The 16,763-nt window shown below is 39.9% G+C and overlaps 2 protein-coding genes across 2 annotated transcripts; one reads left to right on the forward strand and one right to left on the reverse strand.

Moving 5' to 3' along the window:
• Window positions 1-2,236: 2,236 nt before the first annotated feature.
• On the forward strand, window positions 2,237-8,182 carry LOC123401582 (eukaryotic translation initiation factor 2A). The gene is made up of 13 exons (XM_045095411.1): window positions 2,237-2,398; window positions 2,480-2,837; window positions 3,371-3,557; window positions 3,662-3,896; window positions 3,974-4,042; window positions 4,683-4,784; window positions 4,998-5,038; window positions 5,224-5,357; window positions 5,438-5,501; window positions 5,633-5,729; window positions 5,806-5,921; window positions 7,708-7,733; window positions 7,827-8,182. Exons 1-13 carry the CDS (start codon window positions 2,365-2,367, stop codon window positions 7,921-7,923), a joined length of 1,560 nt encoding a protein of 519 aa, XP_044951346.1. The 5' UTR covers window positions 2,237-2,364; the 3' UTR covers window positions 7,924-8,182.
• Window positions 8,183-9,828: 1,646 nt separating this feature from the next.
• On the reverse strand, window positions 9,829-13,783 carry LOC123403155. Its single transcript, XM_045097117.1, has 4 exons — window positions 13,633-13,783; window positions 12,229-12,519; window positions 11,445-11,681; window positions 9,829-10,479 (listed from the first exon to the last, which is right to left on the reverse strand). The coding sequence occupies exons 2-4, from the start codon at window positions 12,475-12,477 to the stop codon at window positions 10,204-10,206; spliced, it is 762 nt and encodes a 253-aa protein (XP_044953052.1). The 5' UTR covers window positions 12,478-12,519; window positions 13,633-13,783; the 3' UTR covers window positions 9,829-10,203.
• Between the last annotated feature and the right edge of the window lie 2,980 nt (window positions 13,784-16,763).

Below are 16,763 nucleotides of genomic sequence, written 5' to 3' on the forward strand. Positions count from 1 at the left end.
GCAATATATTTTCACATGGCATCACATTTGTGTTGTCGATTATAGCTTTAGTGCTCACATAACGAAAACACGTTTGAATGTGCAATCACTCGAAATAAGATGAAAAATATGTAGTTTCTCCCCGCGAGGTTTTCCAAATGTGTGCATGTGTGATTAACAATGTTTTCTTTCCTCTCAATTTGGTTTTAATTTAATGGATGTTTATTGCAATTCGTATCGTCGTCGAAAAGAGAGAAAAAAAAGAATCATGCACTACAGATTAAGTTTGTATCAAAAATAATATTTAAGAAGTATTTAACAGCTAAAAATAACATCATATTTAGATTCTACATATTTTTTAATCAATTTTCATATATAACATGTTAAAATTGGAGATACGGTTTAAAAGATATGGATAATTTTGTTGTAGATAAAATATGAATTCATTAACTGAAAAGTCAGTTTTTTTATTAAAACGAAAAAACGTTTCGGTTGACTTAAATACGGAGGACGGGTTGATTATCTGAAACATTAGTTTTTTTTTTGAAAAATGCAAAAAATGATTTGTGACTTAAATCCGGACTGCGGGTTGATTACCTGGAACATCAGTATTTTTTTTGAAAACTGCAAAAAAAAATGATTTGTTTTCTGACTTAAATCCGAACTGCGGGTTGATTACAGGAAACGTCAGAGGCTTTTTTTGTAAAAATGACACGACGGACGACAGAAGCAGTCGACGCTTTATTATTAGGAAGAGAAAAGATACTACCACCTTCTAAGCGGGTTGCTTCAATAGATGAGGGCATGATATCATAGTAATATATACAAATGACTCTATTGGTTTTGTTTCTGTAAAGTTATTACGAAGACGGTCGGATCAAATGAATATGTACATTCGGTATAACATATATTTTTAGCGCGATTTATTATGACTGTGACTTGTATGGTACCTTCAAGATGGATCAAAAAATTTAAACATAACTTTCTTTTAGAAGGATCAGGGGCACTGCACCAAAATGGATGAGAAAAGACACATAACAGCCCAGTGGGCCGGTCCATTACCGTTCGCGGTACGTGTTTGGTCGCTATCCATCTAGGGCAGTGCGCTGCGCCGGCGCATCGGCCGAAAATTTCGGTCGGCCGCGCGCGGGCCGCACGATCCATCAACCTCGCGCATCCGCATCGTTGGATCTTCATGCAATATTTTTTTTTCGATACAACAAAAATTCAATGCGATGCACCAATTTTTCAACGGTTGTAACAAAAAAAAATTATAAAAAAAAATCTACGTGATCATAGCAAAAAAACGAAGCTGATGGTGCGTGGTAACAAAAGTCAAACTCCGGTTGTAACAAATATTTACGTGACGTGTATGCAACTTTTTTAGTGAACGGTTGCAAAAAAAATGATGCCGGTTATAACAAAAATTAACACGGTTGTAGCAAAAGTAAAAAACATCGATTGTAACAAAAATCCGACGAACTGGAGTTGCAACCAAACGTATATATAACTTTTTTACTGAACAAATATAGCAAAAAAATAACGCTTGCAGCAAATATGACGCTGATTGCAACAATTTAAACAAAAAAATATTGCATGCCCAGTCAACGAGCGCGCGACCGGCCGAACGGTTCGGCCGGCGTGCTGAGTGAAAGCGTTTCCCATCCATCTAGAGGAGTCAACACCCGCTGGAGAGCGAGGTGGGACGTGTCTAGTTCGTTGCGCGCTGCTGCATTTGTTGTTTGTTTTTTCTTGTTGCAGCTTTTGTTTCTTTATTTCTGTTTGTTCTTTCTAGTTTTGTAGTTTTCTTGTTTGGTTTCCTTTCTCTCTACTACATAGTGAACAATTGTTTAACATATGCTGGACATTTTTTGAATGCACACTATTTTTTTGTAATATACATTGTACATTTTTTCATACACATTGTGAATATATTTTTAGTAGAAACTGGACTTTGAAAAAAATTGTACTGAAACCGCTCAAAAAATTATACTTAATTTTTTAATAGGGTTTTTACATATTTAGCTCCTTAAAAACATGGTTTTTTTGTGGAGAGAAAACGAAGAGAGAAAAAAGCGCTCGCGCCAGAATGGGCCGGGTCATTTCCCAGTAATGAAGCGTTATAAGTTTATTAGCCCGCTCACGTTTTTCTTCCCTTTCTGTACCTTCGAACTAAGGCCCGCAATTCCCTAAAGAAAAACTAAGGCCGACAATTCCCTAAAAAGACTAAGGCCCACAAACTAATGACCCCCATGTGTCAGTGAGGAAGGAATGACATAGGCACCACCCGCATCCAGCAAAGTCCCCTCGCCGCGCCGCCGCCTCCACCGCAGCTCCGCTTCCGATCTCTCCGCCGGTCGCCGCGACCTTCTCGCGCACTCGGCCATGGCATCGCAGCAGCCATCCCTGGCCATCCTAGGTACGCCGCCTCCTCCCCTCACGGTGCTTTCCCCTAATCTTACGCCCGTCTGACGTAACGTGCGACTGGGGCCAACCGCAGTGCGCGAGCCCGACGGCTTCACGGTGTGGCCCGGCCCTCCCTACCCGCCTGGTTCCAGCCCGCCGCAGAGGCTGCCCAAGACGGCGTGCAGCGCCACGTCCTTCTCCACCGACGGCTCCCGCCTCCTCGTGACGGTGGCACAGGCCTCGGCCACCGTCTACGACTGCAGCTCGCTCTCCGTCATCAGGTCCTTCGACCTCCCAGGCCTCACCGCCGCGGCGCTCTCGCCCACTGGCTCGTACCTGCAGACCTTCCAGAAGTCGTCTTCGCCGCAGGTCAAGAATGTCACGGTCTGGCACGTTGACAGCGCCGCTGCGCTCTACCAGCACTACCAGAAGAACTTGTCCAAGGCGAATTGGTTCGTGCTACTAGAACTTTGGTGCTTAAATTACGATTCATGAACTTGGATGCTTAATTATACCTGTACAACTTTTAATATGCGCTTATCCAGTGCATCTGCTATTGCATCCTGTAGTTCATCGCAAACATTTCATTGATAAAAATACAATAGACGTATATGAATGTTCCAAAGCTGCATATACATAGAAATATCTCCTATCACCCTTGGGCCTTCGTAATGTTTGAAATCACTACTGAGTAGGTTTGACTATCCTAGATTTGTGGTGCTATAGGTTTAACTTCTAAAAGTGGCATTTCTATGCATCCATACGTAGTGTAGTTCCACAAATTTTGGTTCACAGCGTAGGGGTAATGCTTCCAACTAGGAAGGCCTTGGATGCTTCAAAATTTGGGCAACTCTTGTTGCTAGGATGCTACATAATCTAAACGATCTGTGCACCTAGGACTGCTAATTTCATCTACCCATACTTTGGAATGGGTAATGAGATGCATGAAGCTTACTGGCACATGAAATGTTGATTAAATTCACAGGCCAATGGTTCAATTTTCTGCGGATGAGTCAGTCGCTTGTCGGATGGCGACTAACGAGATGCAGTTCTTTGACACAAATGATTTCACTAAAGGGATTGCGTACAAGGTAAGATTACCAGGCATAGCTGCAATGCAGCTAGCAAGTGCTCCAGGATCTCATGTTGCTGGATTTGTCCCAGAGGCAAAGGTATGACTTACTTGCTTTTGACTTTCCCAGTGTTTCTACAGTGAGTTAATTTCACAAACTCAATTGTTTTCTTATCTTTCTCCTTCCTTTTTTCTTGTAAATAGGGTGTTCCAGCCAGTGTTCAGATCTTTTCTTGTGACAAGGATGCACAAAACCAAGTTGTTGCCCGCAGGAGCTTTTTTCGCTGTTCAACTGTTCAGTTTCACTGGAACAAGGGGTCTACTGGACTTCTTATTGTTTCCCAAGCTGATGTGGACAAAACCAACCAGAGTTACTACGGTGAAACCAAGTTGCACTACTTGACAACTGATAGGGCCTTTGAAGGAATTGTTCCTCTCAGTAAGTTCTTAATTTTTTAAATTCTTTACGAGACTACTTTTTAAAGTCTGCACACTAATTCTATCAGCAATTTGCAGAAAAGGAGGGGCCAGTGCATGATGTTCAGTGGTCTTCTTCAGGTTCAGAGTTTGCTGTGGTGTATGGATGTATCCTTACATAGGCCCTGTTTGGAACCACAATAGATTATAATAATCTGGATTATGAAGATAGATTATATAATCTGGTTTATAAAAATAATCCAGGTGTGTATGTTTGGAGGTCAGATTATATAAACTGTAATTCAGGTTTTAATTGTACAATGACATGTCTGTCCTGTATAAAAATAAGATGGTGGCGGTGGCAGTAGGTAATTATCTTCAAGTTTACAAGGGTAATAGGTCATTAGTAATCCATAATCTGATTTTAGCTGGGGTAGAGTAGATTATGAGTTTTTAATAATCTGGTCATCTAGTTTTAAAAATCTACTCCCTCCGTTCCTAAATATAAGTCTTTTAAAAGATTTCGCTAGATGACTAAATACGAAGCAAAATGAGTGAATATACACTCCTAAAGTATGTCTACATACATTCGTATGTAGTCCTCTAGTAGAATCTCTAGAAAGACTTATATTTAGGAACGGAGGGAGTACAATATAAACTGTCCTGTTTGGAAACATAATAGATTATAAAAACCAGATTATATAATCTGGGTGGTTCCAAACAGGGCCATATTTCTTACATGAACCATAATATTTCAGATCTAATGTCATGCTGTTTTCTGCACAAGTGTTCCTTGACTGAATCTCAGTTATGCCGGCCAAAGCAACAATATTCAACAAAAAGTGCAATCCTCTTCATGAGCTTGGTGAAGGCCCTTATAATACGATAAGATGGAACCCTAAAGGGCGATGTATCCTTCCAGTGATTTGATCAGCCAGTCGTGCTGTGTTCTTTGGTTTGAGTGGGTTTAGATATACATGCACGCCCTTTTGTTATAGTTTCGCTATTAGCATAGCAATATGGATCTAACAAATTATTAATGTTCTGTCATTGATTGCTTTCGTGTAAGAAAAGAAAAGCATGTTTAGCTTGGTGATTTCCTTGACCCAAGTTCCTCCACCAGTTATTGTTATAGCTGGATTTGGTAATTTGCCTGGTGATATGGTAATGTTATTCCACTAAAATTTGTACTAGGCAATAGCCTTAACTGTTAGAATGAGTAAACATTTTGACTGGGAAAGTCTTGTCTGGTTTAAGAGAACCTATGACAAACTATAAAGCAGAAAAGGACATCTTTTAATATTTCTTCAAGTGGTTGCCGCATAGCTCACAGGGTATTTTTCGTCCAGGCTTTCTGGGATTATACAGAAAAGAAGTTGATACAGAAAGCAAAGGCTGAATGGTCTGTCATAAGTGAATGGTCCCCTGATGGTCGCCATTTTATGACTGCTACAACAGCTCCAAGGCTTCAAATAGATAATCGGTACATTTCCTACAACTTTAGCATGCTAGTGGAAATGGTTTACGATCCTTGCATGATTATCTTCATATTTCCTGGTGCAGAATAAAAATATTTGACTACACTGGATCTCTGCAGTTTAAGAAGGATTTTGAAAAACTGTATCAGGTATGTCGACAGCGTAACCACATCTCTGTAATCTGTAGTCCTTGTTGTCCTAAACAATTAATAACACGTCGAAGAAATAAATATGCAAGCCCTCACATTGCGTTCATGATTATTCCTTTTGAATTGTGCAGGTTGACTGGAAACCAGAATCTCCTGAAAGATTTGGTGACATTGCTGACCTCACGATATCTTTGAATAGCATAAAAATTGAAGAAACAAAGAAGCAAGGTTCCAGTATTATCTTATGCTCCATGCTAGCAAGTCTGGACAAACTGTTTTCTCCTATTGACTTGTCTAGTTTCAGGACAAGGTTCTAAATCGGCACAAACATCAAGCAAGGCTCCTGTAAATGTAGCGACAAAACCTGCAGGAGCATACCGTCCACCTCAATCAAAGCACACTGCAGCGCTTCAAGATAAGGTAAATATTAAAGATACATCAGATTCTAGTTATCCTCAAATGCTGGACTTGCAGTCACAAACTATAGAACAAATCACATCTGTTATACCCATCACTGACCCTGTGCTGATCAAACATTGATATTTTTTGAGGAATCAAATATTGATTTCTTTTTCTTGCTTGCCACTTTATACATACTGAAGGGTACGGTGCTATCTGAGCACACTTTGCAGACGTCCTCATAAGAATTGGGATCTTTGATGTGTGGACTAGAATGTCGAAAGAAAAGGAAAAACGTGATGCCAAAAAATCATACTCCCTCCATCCATATATATAGGACCTAATGCATTTTTCGAGATTGCCTTTGACTATTGATAAGATTAATAGTATATGAAATGTATAATGTGAAAATTATATCATTGAAAGCTCTTTTCACGTACGAATTTGAAGATATGCTTTGTGTAACTTGCATGTCATATATTATTGCTCTAACATATGGTCAAAGTTAGCCTCGAAAAACGCATTAGGCCCTATATATATGGATAGAGGGAGTATGAATAATCATGATTGGCATCCTAGGATTAATCCATTCTTCAGAGCGAACTTGCTAAGTGTACCAGTAAGTAAATAGGTGTCAAGTTAATAAAACCTGAACTGTTTCACCATCCTCTCGAACTGAGTTATTTCTGGTTGCTCCTGAAGTCATGCAATGCAGCACACTGCATGTGCATAGTGTTGTGGTCAAACAACCAAATCATTTATTACTAGAGAAACAAGTCGACATTTTGGCATTTGTTTGTTTATTCGTGCCGGGTATTTTTAATATACTAGAAAGAGTACCATTGCTGCCTGCACCCGCAGGTTAGAATACCAGCACGTGCAATTACATTACGCATTCTACAACATTTCACTGAAACAATATTGTTTGCTGGTTTGTGATTTTGTATTGTAACCTGATTACAGCATTAACGGATACTGTCAGATCTTGTTTGTTTTGGTTGCTCTGTAATCCCATAACACGGTGTTAGATCCCAGCCCAGTACAAATTTGTTACCGGTCGAAATCGTCCTAATGAAAAGTCGCTACAGCCGTCTCCCCCATCGCTATCTCCTCTGCGATTTACTCTTGTTAAAGCGTCACTGCCGCGGTGCCACCGCCACCAGCCGTCGTCCCTCCGTCACTGCAGACGCTGCCGCAGCCAGTCGCTGTCTTTGCAGCCGCCGTTGCTGCCGCAAGCTGTTGGCCTCGCTCTCAGGTCCTTTGTTCTGTACAATTTGACATCTTCCCCAAGACATGAACGATGTGGCCTCCTTCCTTACTCCCCATGCGCGGTAGGGAAGCTATGCCGATGTCCCCTGTGTCCGTTCCTTCTCGGCTTGTACCTGGACACCATGCTTCCAGCCGGTGGTTACGTCGCCATTGGCTGATACATACCAAACTCTGGTATTCATTAATGTTACAACATAAGTAGCCAAACAAAATATGATCTTTGCCCATACCATTTACGTTAAGGTGTAATCCAATTACGTTTGCGTTACCAATCTGGAACCAAACACTTAATTACTATTATTTTGTACTCCCTCCGTCGGGACATACTTGTCATAGGAATGGATGGATGTATCTAAATGTATTTTAGTTCTAGATGCATCCATTTTTATACATTTGTGCGACAAGTAATTCTGGACGGAGGGAGTAGGTTGTACTACCTGCAGCACACTCTGTTTGTAGTTCAAGTGGGTGAGAAAGCAGCTCTTGTTTCTCTTATATCATATACTGACTTTCCGCATTTTTTTTTGTTCAATCACAGCTTTTTGGTGGCCTTGCTCCTACCGGGTCAGTTTCTTCATCACGACCTGCATTTTCTTGTTTTTATCTTATGCCACTTTTGGCTCTATGCATAACTCACCAACCTTGGAAATGAAACAGAGGGGAGATGAGCAAAACTGCATTGAGAAATAAGAAGCGCAGGGAGAAGCAGAAGGAGAAAAAGGCTGGGGAAGGCTCTTCCGCTGATGACAGCTGATCCACTGGCTTATTTTGGCATTTTTCGCTGCCGAGTGAAATTCGTAGTGACAAATAGTTCCTTCGTTTTGAATTTTTTTTTTGGCCATCTTGTGAATGTGAAATGACGGTTTCCAGTTGCACTGTAATATGTGAGATTCGAGTCAGAGTATTGCACCAGAATGACCTTAGAATTTTATTTTACTTTTGGCGTTGAACGCACAGGTAGTTTGTGTAACTATATCACAGAAAACAGTGGAGGTATTTTACTTTGTTCGTGAGATGCAAGTATTTTTGTATCGGTTTTGCTAGAACTGATCTAACTGAGTTTTAGTTATGTCTCATTCATCTTTATAACCATTAGATATGATATTTTAAGATGTGTGCGTTGGTTATTCATTAAGAGCATCCCCAGCCGTTAGAGCCCTGAAAAATGTTATTCATTAAGAGCATCCCCAGCCGTTAGAGCCCTGAAAAACACCACGGAACCAAAAAAGTTGGTGTGTTAGGGCCTTACGGGCCAAATGCTTCATCAGGATGAAATATGAGTGCATGGTATGATTAAGTAGCCCAAGAAAAAAGACATGTGGAAAGATATGATTCGTCCAAACAACCGCCAGCGCCCGGGGGAAGGGGACATAGACGTCAACTTAACCCCTGAGGTTTCAGGGAACGATCGCATTGCCACTCATTATCATTGTTGACAGCATCGCATCCCTATTCTTTTAAGGCAATTATACTACTACCTCCGTCATGATTTAGAAGGCATAGTTAAATTTACGTGCATTTTCACAATAGACAATGTTTAAGGCGCATTGCATTTAGGCCCTGTTTGTTTCAGAAGTTTCAAGACTTTTTTAGTCCCAACTAAAAAGTTCCTAGTCCCTACCTGTTTGTTTCCATGGACTAAACAAGGACTAGAGGTCATAAAATGACATGCAAAAAGATCATGTTACCCCTAGTAATATACTAGAAGTTATTAAATGACATGTTAAAAGTAGGGGTAGTGTTGAAAAAAGTGCCAAAAAAGTGCCAAAAAAGTCCCAAAAAGACCCTTCCATAGGGACTTCTTCCTTTAGTCACAAAAATACCCCCTTTTAGTCCCTAAAAATCCCTCCTGTTTGTTTCACATGGGACTAAAATAGACTTTTTTTAGTCCCTACACCAAAAAGTCCCTGGAAACAAACACCCCCTTACTCCGACAACTAATTAGTATTCCATTATACTACTTCTACTCCCTCCGTTTCAGTTTATAAGTCCGGCACGTGTATCTAGGTCGTCAATTTGACCAACTTAATGAGAGACATATATTACAAAAAATATATCATTAGAAATTTTAGATGTTATATTTTTTAATGATATATTTTTTATGTTAAACAATATATTTTATATAAGTCAAATTGATGACCTAGGTACACGTGCACGCCTTATAAACTCTGACGGAGGGAGTATATGCATGCGTAGTGTGATTAATATTTTTTAACTCATTTCACAGCCAATCAATAACCACTTAGGTTCTAGAGAATTTTCATGCACGCCTTCTAAACCGTGACGGAGGGAGTACCACCATTCATAAATATAAGCGTTTTTAGGTATTTCAATAAAGACTACACATGGATCAAAATAAGTGAATTTACACGCTAAAATATATACATCAGTATGTAGTTCATATTAAAATCTTTTAAAAAGTTTATATTTAAAAACAAATGGAGTAGTTGACAGCAGCAAGAGCGCAAGAAACAGATAGAATGCACGACGGCGGAAACTTATTAACTGGTCATGAAACAGATAGAATGCACGACGGCGGAAACTTATTAACTGGTCATGAAACATTGGCTCATGATATTCATTGCACAGTGGTACTATTCTTCCATGTTCTTTTCTTGTATTAGAGGATTGTAAACCAATGCAAAGGATGGCCATGACATCCAAGGGCAAGTGCTTAAAGCAATCTTCAATTTAGCCACATTGGTTTTCTCATATGGCTTTTACAGTTCCAATCTATCGCAAAATAGGCAACCAGCCATCACCTACATCTGATAAGCAGGCTAACCATCATAAATAAGGAATATTCGGTCCCTTCCACTACAAAATTTCCAACAACTTACTTATGCCCACATTAAAATACTTAACAAACCAGAGACAAAAATACACGCTAAAGAACAAAGAACAACACCATCTGCCCCATCAAGAAACTCCATCCATGTAAAACCTTTACGCCAGCCAAGCAACCGGTACCCATCTCACCTACACACCCATCATATTCTTTCAAGTGTCAAAAAAGGACAGTGGAACGCCAGAACTAAGACTTCTGTGCATGTGGACGCCAATTCCCTCTGCAAAGCTCCTCCATAAGATGAACAAACTTTTGAGGCTGTTGCCACCACATTGGTTCCGAAGTGGTTGGCCTTTCATACCGCTCTTCCTGAGAGCCCTCGTTTTGTGTGAATTTCTCTGAGAAACTGCGCCATTGTTGCATGGAGCGCTTCAGCCGGGCAGTTCGCTTACCGGTAACCAGATATCTAGTGTAGTCCCTCGCAAGGCGGTACAGCTCCTCCCCTCTGATAATATGGATGTACTGCAACCATTACACAAAATATAAGTGATTTAGATTAAAGTCATGAGTGCTTAATGTTAAGGATCAAACTAAGCACAAATACACAACTGAGATTTTGTACAGGTATATAAATCACTTGTTATTCCCATATTGCATGTGGAGGATGCAACCTATTCATAGGGAAGAAAATTACTTCATAAGCACATGGTATGCACTACTTAACTACCACACAATCTTTCACTATAACCCGGACCAAGTAAGCAACAAGCAATAAACTAAAATCTTTCAATACAAGCAGAACCAAACAGCGACCAGCAATGAACTAAACATTTCAATACAACCTTAACCAAGCAAGCGACCGGCAATGAACCAAAATATTCCAACCTGAACCAACCAGACGACTGGCAAAGAACTAAAATCTTTCAATACAACCCGAACCAAACAGCGACCAGCAATGATTTAAACCTTTCAATACAAACCGAACCAAGCAAACGACCAGCAATGAACCAAAATGTTTCAACCTGAACCAAGCAGACAACTGGCAATGAACTAAAATCTTTCAATACAACCTGAACCAAACAGCGACCAGCAATAAACTACTACCTCTGTCCTATAATGCACGACGTTTTTTGACACTAGTGTAGTGCCATTTAATGTCTTACACTATGGGACGGAGGGAGTATCCGTCAACATACAGCACTTGATGACTAAAACATACTCAGAGAAAACTATTTTGGTACAAATGGTCCAAGGCTGGCTCTAATTACAAGGAAAATGCTAGATGGCATGGTTATTCTACTAAAAACTAACTATATAACAAGAAATTTCCAAAAGTGTGACCTAATTATTTGCTGAATAGCCATCAATCATTATAACATAACTAGAAAGTGGAGCTACACTACAGTTTACAAATCAGGAGCAGTAGATGGAAAGAAATAGCATTCTGAAAGAAAGGATAAACACAACAAGAAAGCAGTGATAGTTACCACAAGTATAAAAGCAACAGTTGCTAAGATAACTTGGACTACTTCATCCAATGATTCCTTGAATGATTCATCTTCTGGGCCACCGGAACCACCATTGCCTCCACGCCTGTTTCCATTCCCTCCACCTCCACCAGATGCTTGTTCTCTCAGCTTGCTAAATTTCTCTTTCAACACATCTTGTATGGGTCGTGGCTTTTTTGCATCAGCCATAGCCTTCTTCAAATGATCCATAAAGGGCTGTAACAAGGCAACAAACAAGTTAAGCAGACTGTCCTACCACACTCCTAATAGAAACCAAATCAAATGTATGTACGTGCACCTTTCCAGCACAAATCATCCAGTGCATCATAAATTGAGAAAATAGAACCCTATTTTTGCTCCATGCAGCTAACTTTTACTTCTATGACCAAGCCAGACCATGCACCTAATTAGAAACCCAGAATATTGAGTATGAATACAAAACTGTGCCTGTTTCAATAACTTGATGGTCTCACATATGCTCTATTCTGATAAAAAAAGCAATCATCATTTTTTTTGTCAACAGAGAAATATCAGACACAAGGAAAAATAGCCTTTCGACCAACCCAGATCACACGAGTTAAATATCTTAGTTCCAGGAGCATGCCATGATCATGTTTTGGGAGAAGGTGGAGCAAGGTTGAAACAAATAATGACAGACATGTTAGTTCGTTAAAAAGAACAATAGCATTCATGACTATTTTATGGGTTCAGGCACATACTCCCGTCATGCATAATCAAGCATAGAGACATGGAATATGCTTACATCATTGTCAAGCTCAGGGTTCCCTTTTCCACTTGAGGCACATACAGGAGTAAGCCTTGTGTGGCTAGCAGCAACAAGAACAAGTCGTGGGTAGATATGCTTATCAAGCTTGCGAAATCCGAGAGGATGTGACCGTATGGAATACTGGGGGACAGGTAGTAATCTGCAGGTCTTCCCAAGACCCGTTATGGGTCTGTCCACAATGAGCCCAGTATGAGGCTTGCAAGTTGTAGCTTGGAAGTAGCTCATGGTTTTCTTTTGCTTGAATCGCCGAATTCACCAGGGGCAAACCTGTAGATTTACAGCGAGCATGAGATATTTCTTGAATACACGAAGATGGGTTTTATCCATCAGAAGCAAAAAACAAGTACGGAACAGTAAATGAAGTAGGAGCAATAAACCAATCCATGTTCTTGTATTCACCATAGTTCAATCGTACAAGTGGAAACATATTCAAATAAGAAGTAAAGTGGAAATACATCAAGGTTGTCAATCTATTCTGACAGCTTCAATTTCATCAGATAATCTTGAACAAGACAATTCCTCTTCTGCAGATGGTAAATAAAAGCATATGTGTACGATGCTCCCTTGTGGTTTAATATTAATAACCACCTGGAGGAAATATTTAGGCCTTGTTTGGATTACCGTTTTCGTCTCAGATATCCCTGTAAAAATACAGATCTCTGCCCATCGTTTTGTTTCCCGCTGAAAATCTGCTCATGGCCGGTAACATAGAAGTGCAAAATAAATACGTCTGTATTAGATTACACCACTTCCAAGCGCAGCCTTAGCGTGATTCCCACAATCTCACGTCTCAAATAATCCTATTATGAGTATATAATGCCAAATGCCAATCATTTAATACGGAATTCACAACTAAACATGCACTAGCTTGCTCATGCTCAAACCAACTTATGGAAAACCACAGGTTAAATGGATAAAATTCTGCGTCGGAACGATTAAAGCTACAGGACACACAGCTACAATGATTCTCCCGTCCCTCCCATACAACAGAATGAACCTTCTCCGGGAACTCCGTCACAAATCACATGCGAAAACGCCGCTGGCCAGGAAGGGTGTCGGAATTGGCGGTAAGAAACAGTGTGTTGGGCTCAGATAAGGGTAGAGGCCGACCACGCCTTTCCCCATCTCCGCGGCGATTTGTACGATCAGGTACCAGGGGGTGAACCACAGCGCAGGGCAGAACATCCTAACGAACCCTAACCGAGCATAAGAAAAAGTGGAAGGTGCCGCTAGGCGCACGAACACTACGACCGTGAGACGGGCAAACCAAACGTACACGAGCGCACGGGAGCACGCGAACGCCGAAGGCGAGGGGGTCACGGATCATGTGAATACGCGAGAGGAAAACGGGGGAGGCGGAGTAGCGTCACGGTCGCTTACCTCGAGCGTCACGGCGGCGGAAGAGGAAGGCTGGACCCCGGCGGTGGGTGGAGGCGTGGCGGGGTTTCCGCGTACGAGGGGGAGGAGAAGATGGGACGGGGAAGAAGAAGGGAAAGAGGCGATTTGGATTGGGGTCCTCGTACTCGGCTCGGGAAGGGAAGTTTTTTTCTTTTCTTTTTACCACTCGGGTCGGGAAGTGTTTTTTTTTTAGGCGTAGTCGGGCCAAGTACGGGCCTATTTGACACCTTCAGCGCCACTTATATTCTCTGACCTAGCAGATTGCTTCCTACGGCTATGCCATGCACAAGTACCTTCAGCGTGAAATCACTAATTGAGGAGTATATCTTTCAAAAGCCATTTCCATTTTTTAGTTGCGAGTCACTGCATACGTGTCATTCATTGCCATCTGAAGGTTTTTCTATTTTTCTTAGATTCATATTTTCAACACGTTTTATCTCTCCTAAATCGTTCGTCCAAAACTCAAACCATTTTCACCGTTGGATTTTTTACGTCGAGATCTTCAAAACTATATTTAATATTAATAGATTTTGAAGAATTTTTTTTCGCGAAAGAACCGGAGCAAAGGAACCGCGACTCTCGTGATAGGTAAAAAACAGAAAGCGCATATTTCTTCATTTTTTTCCTTTTCAAGAGGTGTGCCTCTCACGAAGGTGAAACCGTGCCTCTCGTAAAAAAAACACGTTTTCCTCCCTCTCACAAAGATAAAATTGTGTCTCTCGTGGAGACATACCCGTGCCTCGCGTGAAAAAAAACAGAAAAACATTTTTTTTCCTTTTCAAGAGGCACGGCTGTGCCTCTCGCGAAGGCAATACTATGCCTCTCGCGGAAGCAAAAACTGTGCCTCTCGCAAAAAAAGCAAAAAAATAATTTTTTTTTGTTTCCGAAAGACACGGTCGTGTCTCTCGCGAAGCAAAATCGTGGCTCTTGCAACAAAACAGAAAATGTTGTTTTCATGCATTTTTTGTCGGAAAACTAAGAAAGACTGATGAAAAATGAAAACATAAAAAAAATTAAAAAAATCAATCTAAAAAGCCAAAAACGCATCTAAAAAATAAATAAACCAAAATCCAGAAGAAACACTTAGAAGGCGACATGTGACGGCGACTAAAAACATGTCAAGTTGGTGCGTGGGAATACTTACTAGGAGGCGTTAACCAGTTGATCTCGTTCAGCGCTACTTACAACTATTAATGGTACGTGGCAAGTGAAGCTGATCACAATGGGTCGGCCCATCTAACATTTTATGCGAGAAGTCTGTCCTGGTCTTGAGAAGATTCTGGAAGCTTCAGGGCAAATATTTTGTTTCTCTTTTTCATTTTAGTTTTCTGCACCATTTCTTTCCAGTTTTGTGCGATTATTTACTTTTTCCTTTTTTGTTCAAACACATAAGTTGTTTAGATTTTGAACTTTTCTAAAATTCACAAACCTTTTTCGAAATTTATAAAGTTAATTTAAATTGTTTTATATTAAAATTCATGTTTTTTTCAAATTTGTGATCTTTTTCAAAATTTATGAAACATTCCAAATTTGTGATGTTTTACAAACAAAATTCCAAACTTTTTTAAATTTTGTGAACCCTTTCATTTTTCTATTTTTTTAATATACGAATTTTTTAAACTCATGATTTTGTTTTTCAATTTTCCTGAACTTTTTTGGAATTCAACTGTCCACTCGTCAACGAGACAGGTCAACTTAGAACCGGAGCGAACTCCTCACCTCTTTTATGGGGCCTGCCCCGAGATCAGGCAGAGCGTCTACAACTGGCATATAACGCACTGTTTTTTTAAAAAGTCTTAAAACTTTTTTTAGTCCCAACTAAAAAGTCTTTAGTCCTTATCCGTTTTTTTCAGTGACTAAACAGGGACTAGAGATCATTAAATGACATGCAAAAAGACCATGTTACCCCTAGTAATGCAATAGAAGTTATTAAATGACATGCTAAAAGTAGGGACACTGTTGGAAAAAGTGTCCAAAAGTCCCAAAAAGACCCTTCCATAGAGACTTCTTTCCTTAGTCTCAAATACGCTTTTTTAGTTCCTAAAAGTCCCTCCTGTTTCTTTCACATGAGACTAAAAGAGATTTTTTCTAGTCCCTATAGCAAAAAGTCCATGTAAAGGAACACCCCCTAAGGCGCCAACTAGGAGCACTCTAGCTTGGAGCGCCACACCATATGCATGACCCAATAATGTTTTGTTTGTTCCAAAAAATGTTTCTAATTTAATATATTTAAATAAAATAATTAAGACCAGATAATGATAAAAATGCTTCTATACCTAAAAAAAATCATATAAGCGGGTAAACAAAATCATATATGAGAAATAATGTTGGTCTCATGTTTATAAAAAGATCTTGACATGTTAAAAAGGAGTTAATCTATTTTTGAAAATGTCCGTGCACAACAAAATTTATGTTCAAAATATGTTTGTATATTTGCTCCACCAAAAAATTAGAGTAAAAGAGAAATAAAAGTAACAACAAAATCATAAAAAAAGTTGAAAAAAGGAAAAGGAAAAAGAGAATGGACGCAAAATGTAGAAAGGTTATGCCTTCATGGTAAATGTAGAAAGGAAAAGGAACTAAAAGCGAGATCAAACAAATGTTGAAGAAATATCGTTTTGGAGCATCATCCCATGTAGCGCAGCCTTGCAATTCTTCACCACCAACCCAAACTGTTTGAAGTGAACCAAGCCGTAGAACAAACCGAAAGAAGATTTCAATGTCAACACACCAAGAGTCAGTCAACTGCTTCCCTTGATTGATATACCAACTGACAATGCCTTGACTAAGGGACCTCTCACCACATCAACTCCTGATCCGATGGGCCAAGTAGAGTACCCCTTTGTCGGTTCTGTCTTGGGCCACTTTGGGCGGCCTCTAACACCCATAATTTTTTATTTGGATTTCTCTCACTTTTGAGTTGTTTTAAAATGGATTTAAAATTTTGGCTTTGATGAAAACTCTTGAAGTTCTTTGAAACCCTTTTTAAGAAAAAAATTTGAGCTTTCTTCCACAACCTGTCTGGTTTGAAAAGGAATTTTTTTCCTAGCCTTTTCTCAAAATGATTTGGTTTGGGAGAACCCTTTTTTTTAACCAACCTTGGAATAATTTTT

Source organism: Hordeum vulgare, chromosome 6H (genome assembly GCF_904849725.1).
Source record: "Hordeum vulgare subsp. vulgare chromosome 6H, MorexV3_pseudomolecules_assembly, whole genome shotgun sequence".
Lineage (NCBI taxonomy): Eukaryota > Viridiplantae > Streptophyta > Magnoliopsida > Poales > Poaceae > Hordeum > Hordeum vulgare.

Bases quoted from the DNA above. Each gene is read 5' to 3' on its own strand.
- LOC123401582 (XM_045095411.1), top strand. From the start codon at position 2,365: ATGGCATCGCAGCAGCCATCCCTGGCCATCCTAG. The intron at 5,730-5,805 runs GTTCCAGTATTA...GTCTAGTTTCAG, and splicing joins TGAAGAAACAAAGAAGCAAG to GACAAGGTTCTAAATCGGCA. The intron at 7,734-7,826 runs GTCAGTTTCTTC...GAAATGAAACAG, and splicing joins GGTGGCCTTGCTCCTACCGG to AGGGGAGATGAGCAAAACTG.
- LOC123403155 (XM_045097117.1), bottom strand. From the start codon at position 12,477: ATGAGCTACTTCCAAGCTACAACTTGCAAGCCTCATACTGGGCTCATT. The intron at 11,682-12,228 runs GTAAGCATATTC...GCCTTGTTACAG, and splicing joins ACCCTGAGCTTGACAATGAT to CCCTTTATGGATCATTTGAA. The intron at 10,480-11,444 runs GTAACTATCACT...TAATGGTTGCAG, and splicing joins CTGTTGCTTTTATACTTGTG to TACATCCATATTATCAGAGG.